The following is an 8,584-nucleotide window of genomic DNA, read 5'->3' as shown; positions in this document are numbered from 1 at the left end:
ACATTACATTCTGTTTTTATTTCAGATTTCCAGCATCCACAGTATTTTGTTTTTGATGAACATAAACTAAAAGTTTCAGATTAAAATGCTTGCAAAACATTTGATTAATCAGAAGGCTATTGTGTGTAGTTGCTCCATAAATGAAGCCTGAGGGGCCTGTTTCCAGAAGCAATCTTGTTATAGTGGTGAGCAAAGCTGCTTTCCAAGCAGTTGAGTTAGTTTTGATTCCTGGCCATCACAATGACCATCTTTATTGCCCTGTTGAATGTCAGGCTTTAATTCTGGAACTTGAATTAAACTATCTAAAAATGTCAGAGCAATTGATAAAATTCTCATCATCCATGCAGTTCTCACATAAAATGGACCTGTGGTTTCTTTTTATGGCTACTATATTTTGAAAAGCCTTTAAAATAATCAGATTTCAGTCACAAACAAATAGTAAACATACAGATATTTCCAGCACAGAAGGAAGCCATTGGGCCCATCGACTCCATGCCAGCTCTCCATAGATGAATCCAGTCACACTCATTTCCCCACACGATCCTTGTAGCTCTGCAAGTTTATTTCCTTCAGATGCCATCCCAATATCCTCTTGACGTCATTAACTGCCTCAGCTTCTTCTACCCTTGTGGTCAGTGAGTTCCAGGTCATTACCATTCAGTACATAAAAAGTTCTTTCTCGTATTCCATCGTGGCAGATGGAGTTTAATCCAGACAAATGTGAGGTAATGCATTTTGGAAGATCTAATACAGGTGGGAATTATCCAGTAAGTGGCAGAACCCTTAGGAGTATTGACAGGCAGAGAGATCTGGGCGTACAGGTCCACAGGTCACTGAAAGTGGCAACGCAGGTGGATAAGGTAGTCAAGAAGACATATAGCATGCTTGCCTTCATCATTCGGGGCAAAGAGTATAAATATTGGCAAGTCACGCTGCAGCTGTACAGAACTTTAGTTAGGCCACACGTGCAATTCTGGTCGCCACACTACCAGTAGGACGTGGAGGCTTTGGAGTGGGTACAGAAGAGGTTTACCAGGATGTTGCCTGGTCTGGAGGACATTAGCTATGAGGAGAGGTTGAATAAACTCGGATTGTTTTCACTGGAACGACGGAGGTAGAGGGGCGACATGATAGAGGTTTACAAAGTTATGAGTGGCATGGACAGAGTGGATAATCAGAAGATTTTACCCCAGGGTGGAAGAGTCAGTTTCCTGGGGACATAGGTTTAAGGTGAGAGGGGCAAAGTTTAGAAGGGATGTGCGAGGCAAGATCCTTACACAGAGGGTGGTGAGTGCCTGGAACTTGTTGCCGGGGGAGGTGGTGGAAGCAGGTACCATAGAGACGTTTAAGAGGCAACTTGACGGAGTTCCGAAGAAGGGTCACTGACCCGAAACGTTAACTCTGCTTCTCTTTCCACAGATGCTGCCAGACCTGCTGAGTGAATCCAGCATTTCTTGTTTTTGTTTCAGATTTCCAGCATCCGCAGTATTTTGCTTTTAATTAAATACATGAATAGGATGGGAATAGAGGGATATGGACCCCGGAAGTGCAGAAGGTTTTAGTTTAGGCAGGCATCAAGATCGGCGCAGTCTTGGAGGGCCTGTTCCTGTGCTGTACTGTTCTTTGTTCTTGTTCAGAATGAAAGACCCAGCACATTCTTAAAAAGACATCTGAAGTCGCTGCTCTTCAGTGACAACCAGCTAAGAGAAACATTTCACAGACAAACGATTTGAAGTGACGCAGGCAGAGCTCAATGACTTAGTTGTCAATCGCGTTAACCACCCGACCACCTAGTCTGCCTGGGCCTAAATAGATGTGCGGTGGAATGATAGGTAGAGAATGAAAAAGTAACGGGCCAGTTCCAACAAAATGGAAATAATTGAAGAGACAGTAACAGAGGGAGTCAGAAGGTCAGGGATGTCGGCAGATAGGTTTTTTGGCACATAACACAGAATATCTCTACTCCTCTTTTGTCCTCCACGAAAAGGGATCAATCTATAATCAGTGATGTAGAATTATTATAAAAATTGACCTGAAAAGTGTCCGGTTGCAGGATACTGTGAATGAGGCTTTCAGCCGCTGGTTACAGACAGTATCATAAAAAGAAAAGAATAAAGCAGAATACATGGCGGTTACAAAAGCGAATCTGGAACAATCAGGGACAAAATGTGGAATAAAAAAAATAAAAAGTTTTTACAATGTTTTCTGTAAAACAATATGACCTATAAATGTAATATTCAACATTCAAGCCGCCCCTTGTTTTACAAATATATTGGCGGGCTTTTCAAATGTGAAATATCGTTGGGAGGCTGACAAATTCACGCTCTTATTTTTCGCTCTCAATTCTTGTGATTGGTGAATTGAGCAGCTCTCTGATTGGTTACATGTACAGCACAATGACACCGAGTGCTGACAGACCAATCAGCAGTGTCCCCAACACCATTCCTCCAAAAGGTACAAGGAGGAGGAATGTGGGCGGATCTCAGCATTCTTCGTGAAAGTGTTTGTGAGATCGTGGCAATGTCTGGAAGAGGGAAGACCGGTGGTAAATCTCGGGCCAAACCCAAGTCTCGCTCCTCCCGGGCTGGATTACAGTTCCCGGTCGGCCGTGTTCACCGCCACCTCAGAAAGGGGAACTATGCTGAGCGGGTGGGTGCCGGAGCCCCGGTCTATCTGGCTGCTGTGCTCGAGTATCTGACAGCTGAAATCCTCGAGCTGGCCGGCAACGCGGCCCGGGACAACAAGAAGAGCCGCATCATCCCCAGACACCTGCAGCTGGCCGTCCGCAACGACGAGGAGCTGAACAAGCTGCTGGGAGGGGTGACCATCGCTCAGGGCGGGGTGCTGCCTAATATCCAGGCCGTGCTGCTGCCCAAGAAAACCAGCGCTCCGAGCACCAAGGGCAAGTGAAGCGGCCTGACTTGAATCTGTGAACCCAAAGGCTCTTTTCAGAGCCACCCACTTTTTCTGTGAAAGGGCTGGTGACTGTCTGAAAGACCGTAATATTATACTGTTATCATTGTTTTGTGTTGGAATGAAGTGTACTGGATTTTGGCATTTAGCTGCTCATCAGATGAAATGCATTCTAATTCCCTCAGACCCTATTTGAAAGGCACTTTTACCATTCTGCCCTTTTTGTACCATAAACGTTTGTTCAGTCCTAAAACGATCGCCGGTCTATTAAAATGCGCTGTGCACATTGGTATCGCTACTCTCGATCTGACAACTGCCAGGTCATTAAATCTCCAGCTGCCGGATGCGGACAAAAGTATTTGTGTCTCCCGGCTTTGAGTAAATAAGTGGTCAAAACCTGAGACGTTTATGTGCTGGAATGAACATGAGATCACAACTCTTTCTTTTGTCGATTTGGTGGCTCTTAAAAGAGCCGTTGTGGTATTTGATGCCGAACTCAGTTCCGGGCAGGGTCAGTTTAGGCTCGCTCCCCGCGGATGCGGCGTGCCAGCTGGATGTCTTTGGGCATGATGGTGACTCGCTTGGCGTGGATGGCGCACAGGTTGGTGTCCTCAAAGAGCCCCACCAGGTAAGCCTCGCTGGCCTCCTGCAGGGCCATGACGGCAGAGCTCTGGAAGCGCAGGTCTGTCTTGAAGTCCTGTGCGATCTCCCGCACCAGGCGCTGGAAGGGCAGTTTGCGGATGAGCAGCTCGGTGGATTTCTGGTAGCGGCGGATCTCCCTCAGAGCCACAGTGCCGGGTCTGTAACGGTGAGGCTTCTTCACTCCGCCCGTGGCTGGAGCGCTCTTGCGGGCCGCTTTGGTAGCCAGCTGCTTGCGGGGAGCTTTCCCTCCGGTCGATTTGCGCGCTGTCTGCTTGGTTCTGGCCATTATCTACAGAGATATTACACAATGTCGCGTTTAATGCTGAAGCTGCTCAGGGACTGCCTATTTAAGACAGTCGAAGGACCGCCCTAATGCTGTGATTGGATGAAGCCCCGTCCATCATCCAATTTGAAACGATTGATAAGGGCGGTGGGAATCGCTGCTCCCTGATTGGTTGAACTGCAACTGAAATTTCATCAATTTCAAAAAGCCCGCCATTTTCAAATTAGCAAACTACTGAAAGATTAAATAAAACCTAATTCGGCAGGAACAATTATAAAATCTCACTGCTTGGAGCTTCATCTTTCGGCCCTCGATTCCACCTCCGTTTCTTCCCACACGGTTTGAATTGGGGTTCATTCCTTGTTGGGTCTCAGGCGGGAATAAAGCTCCGGTCATTGCTTACTCTAACGGGAATAAATCCTGCATCATCACCAGGAGTTCAGGTCGTCAATGGACATTGTCAAATGCAACCGTTTAATTCATGACGCGATAACTAAACATAGAGTCATGGAGTTACACAGCACAGAAACAGGCCCTTCGGCCCACCGAGTCTGTGCCGACCAACAACCACCCATTTATACTAATCCTCCATTAATCCCATATTCCCTACTGCATCCCCACCATTCTCCTGTCATCTACCTACACTAGGGGCAATTGACCGATAAACCTGCAAGTATTTCTTCAAGCATCTAACTATTCTAATCCCATTTTCCAGCACTTGGCCCGTATTCTTGTATGCTATGGCGTTTCAAGTGCTCATCTAAATACCTCTTAAATGTTGTGAGGGTTCCTGCCTCTACCACCTATTCAGGCAGTGTGTTCCAGATTCCAACCACATGATGAGTGTTTTTTTCTCCCTCAGATCTCCATTAAACCTCCTGCCCCTTACCTTACATCTTTTCCCCCTACTTATTGATCCCTCCGCGAAGGAAAAACAAAAAGTTTATTCCTGTCTAACCAATCAATGACCTTCATAATTTTGGATACCTCAATCATGTCCCCCCTCAGCCTTCTCTTTTCTGAAAATCATTGAAAGTTTATGGCACAGAAAGAAGCCACTTGGACCATCGTGTCTGTGCCAGCCGGAAAGCTCTCCACCCATTCTAATCCCACCTGCCAGCATTTGGTCTGTAATCCTGTAGAATATGCACTTGAGGTGCATATCCAGACTTCTTTTGAATGATTTGAAGGTTTCTGCCGCAACTACCCTTTCAGGCAATGAGTTCCAGACCCCCACCATCCTCTAGAAGAGAGGGAAATAAACCTTGTCCTCATCTTCTCTCTAATCATTCTACCAAACGCTTTAAGTCTTTGACCCCTAGTCAGTGACCTCTGTATTAAGGTAAATTGGCCCTTCACCTACACTCTATCCAGGCTTCTCAAAATGTAATCCAATTCAATCAGATTTCTCCTCAGCATTCTCTGTGCCACAGAGAACAACCACGGACCATTCAATCTTTCCTCATAGCTGCATTTTTTCCAGTCCCGGCAACATCCGGTTGAACTGCAACTGAAATTGAATCAATTTCAAAAAGCCCGCCATTTTCAAATTAGTAAACGACGCAAAGATAAAAGAAAACCTAATTTGGCGGGAACGATTATAAAATCTCAGTGCTTTTAGCGTCATTTTTTTCTGCCCAAGATCCCCCTCTGTGTCTTCCAACACGGTTTGAATAGGGGTTCATTCCCTGTTCGGTCTCTGGCGGGAATAAAGCTCCGGCCATTTCTTACTCTAACGGGAGTAAATCCTTTTCTACATCTTTACCGGCAGTTCAGGTCGGCAATGGACATTATCAAATGCAACCTTTTAATTCATGACGCGGTTATTAAACATGGAACAGAAGAAGACAGTGAAAAAATGTGCGAGACGTGAAGTGACTATAAGAGAATGCAATACTGATCTGATAAAGTCCACATAACATTGGATGAGCTACAACAATTTCACATCCCAAGACATCCCCGTTGCAGTTTCAAGGTCACTTATCTCTATATGAGGTTTTGGGTGGCTCTTATAAGAGCCTTTTGTTTTTGGTAGACAGGGTCGATTTGTTTAGCCGCCAAATCCATAGAGAGTGCGGCCCTGACGTTTCAGAGCGTACACCACATCCATGGCGGTGACCGTCTTGCGCTTGGCGTGCTCAGTGTAGGTGACCGCATCTCTGATCACATTCTCCAGGAAAACCTTCAGCACCCCGCGGGTCTCCTCATAGATCAAACCCGAGATGCGCTTCACTCCACCACGGCGAGCCAGGCGGCGAATTGCTGGCTTGGTGATGCCCTGGATGTTATCACGAAGCACTTTGCGGTGCCGCTTTGCTCCACCTTTGCCCAATCCTTTGCCTCCTTTACCTCTTCCTGTCATGATGTTTCTTCAGACAAACCTAATTCTGAATGAGAAACGAGTAGTTTCTGCTGCCTTTTTATACAGCCTGCCCCGACCTGACTGAGAAAGAGACAGAGAGCCAGAGGCGGGTCTGGAGGAAACTGAGTGACAGACAGAGCAGAGAAATGTCTTTGATCCTCTCGCTCCGCCTCCCACTTGCTCGAACCGCCAATTCAAAAAAAAAACAGTTCTCGACATTAGAGCTCAGCATAAAACATGGAGTTTCGGCATTGATAGTCACTGATAACAGAAATTAGCGCTTTAAATAAGGATCTGTTACAATTAAAAGTTCGTAATACAACCGCCTAAGTGCAGTGCTTCCGATCACAAGTCAACCTGTTTCCGCACACCTCTCCTCCCAGACGGATTGAGCACTTTACTGAAACCGAACACCAGCTGAATTTTACAAAATCATGTATTGGAGTTTCAGATGTAACGCGGGGTATCTCGCCCGTGTTACTGTGTTACAGGCTGTCACCCTGAAACGAGCATGAAGTGAGACTTCACCGAACATATACGCGGGTACAGTGAGGCCCGGACATCCCTGATTTGTTGCAGAGAGTGAGGAAGGGCTGGGTTGAGAGTCACCAGGGAACTTGGATTTACTTCAAATCATTTCTAGGTGAAATGTGCACACGACTGCGGGACAGGGATCATTTGATCGGGGGATCAGCTCTTTCCTGAGAGACGTGGGTGGCTCTGAAAAGAGCCTTTGGGTTCAGATGTCTACAAGTTTCCCGTGCAGTTTCACTTCTTTCCAGGGGCTGCTTTCTGAGCCTTTGCTGCTTTCGGCTTCTTCCCGCCCCTTGATGATTGGACTTTCTTGGGCGGCTTTCCGCCCGTGGCCCTCTTGGTTTTATTGGCATTCTTCGCTGGAGATTTTTTTGGAAGCGTTGCTTTCTTCACCGCCTTCTTTGGCGTTGCCGCCTTCTTGCTGCTCACTTTCTTGGCTGCTGTCTTCTTGCTGCTCACTTTCTTGGCTGCCGTCTTCTTGCTGCTCACTTTCTTGGCGACTATTTTCTTCCCTGGGGATTTCTTGGCTGTTTTCTTTGTTATCAGTTTCTTGGCAGCTGTTTTCTTCACTAAAGATCTCTTGGCTGCTCCTGTCTTAATCTTCTTCACCACATTTCCCTTCTTTTCCTGTTTCGCGATTTTGAAGGTGCCGGAGGCCCCCGTGCCCTTCGTCTGCACCAGGAAGTCTTTCGCCACAAGCCGCTTGATACTTTGCTTGATTTGGAACTTGCCCTTCTCCACATCGACACCTTTAACACACAGAGCCTTCTTTATTGCCTGCAGTGACATCCCACTGCGGACACTGCATTCCGCCACAGTCTTGAGGATCAGCTCGCCCAACTTGGGACCGCCTGACCCCTTCCGGGGAGCCGCTTTCTTCTTCTTGGGAGTCTTGACTTGAGCGGCGGCGGCTGGAGGAGCCGTTTCGGCGGCTGCAGTATCGGTCATGTCCAGGACTCTGCACAAAGTCTCTCTGTCAGTCAGAACTGGGTCAGAAATGAAGCTGGTGGTGGCGGCACTGAGCAACTTAAAGGCAGTGAGCGGACGGGGCGGAGACAACCTGCTGTCAGCTCCCGGCTCCTGCTGCCTCTCTGTGTTTCTCTCTGGTCCTAAACTCTCCAATTCCACTGAAATTCGGGTATTCCAGAGACCCAGGCTAGATCCTTCCTGTCTCTGACATCAGAATGTTTGCTGTCACAAAGGTTTCACTTGAAGTAAAGACTCCATTTTCGACTGAAACCCGTTTCATTGCTGCACTGATGACTCTCTCTCAGCCGATCGCTGACATGTTCCATACTTTTCGATTAAAATCTTGAAATCAACAAACAAACAACACTGAATTCCCACTTTGAGGATTAGAAGGGGAGCAAAGTGCTTCTTTGACTGGAAAATCTTGTTATTTTACACAAGAGGGACTCGGAAATCCGACGATGAGACCAGACCCACAAACACAGTGGCATTAGACTAACGCGCCCGCCCCTTCAATACACTCTCTTCCACAATATTCACATCCACACAATCTCAGGCCGAACTCTTCGCTCAATTTAGCGTTCCCAGGACAGGATTTCCCCTCCGCTCGGCCTGTGCTGCGGATTCACGGTGGGTATTTGTATTTTCCAGACTCGGTAAGTGTTAAACACTCTGAGACTGGCGCTGCGAATGTTGTCTGTTTATTAGGTTCGACGGCAAGAGCAAATCACAGCTTTGAATGTGTTCAAACTACTGTCCGGTTTGATGTTATTGATCGCACACAGAAACATGTTTCCTGACGGTGAAAATACAAATTATCGACTGTCTCTTCCTATAGTCTATCCATATTTTTCCAGGTGTCCCAGACATCCCATTGTCAA

The 8,584-nt window shown here is 46.9% G+C and overlaps 1 protein-coding gene across 1 annotated transcript; it reads right to left on the bottom strand.

Annotated features, from left to right (window-relative positions):
* Positions 1-5,802: 5,802 nt before the first annotated feature.
* On the bottom strand, positions 5,803-6,200 carry LOC137356231 (histone H4). The gene has a single exon (XM_068022103.1). The coding sequence runs from the start codon at positions 6,198-6,200 to the stop codon at positions 5,889-5,891; it is 312 nt and encodes a 103-aa protein (XP_067878204.1). The 3' UTR covers positions 5,803-5,888.
* Between the last annotated feature and the right edge of the window lie 2,384 nt (positions 6,201-8,584).

Source organism: Heterodontus francisci, chromosome 45 (genome assembly GCF_036365525.1).
Source record: "Heterodontus francisci isolate sHetFra1 chromosome 45, sHetFra1.hap1, whole genome shotgun sequence".
NCBI classification, from domain to species: domain Eukaryota; kingdom Metazoa; phylum Chordata; class Chondrichthyes; order Heterodontiformes; family Heterodontidae; genus Heterodontus; species Heterodontus francisci.
Note: the sequence above shows the minus strand (reverse complement) of the source record. Positions and strands in the feature narration are given on the sequence as shown.

Excerpts from the sequence above, each read along its gene's own strand:
- LOC137356231 (XM_068022103.1), bottom strand. The coding sequence starts at position 6,200 with ATGACAGGAAGAGGTAAAGGAGGCAAAGGATTGGGCAAAGGTGGAGCA.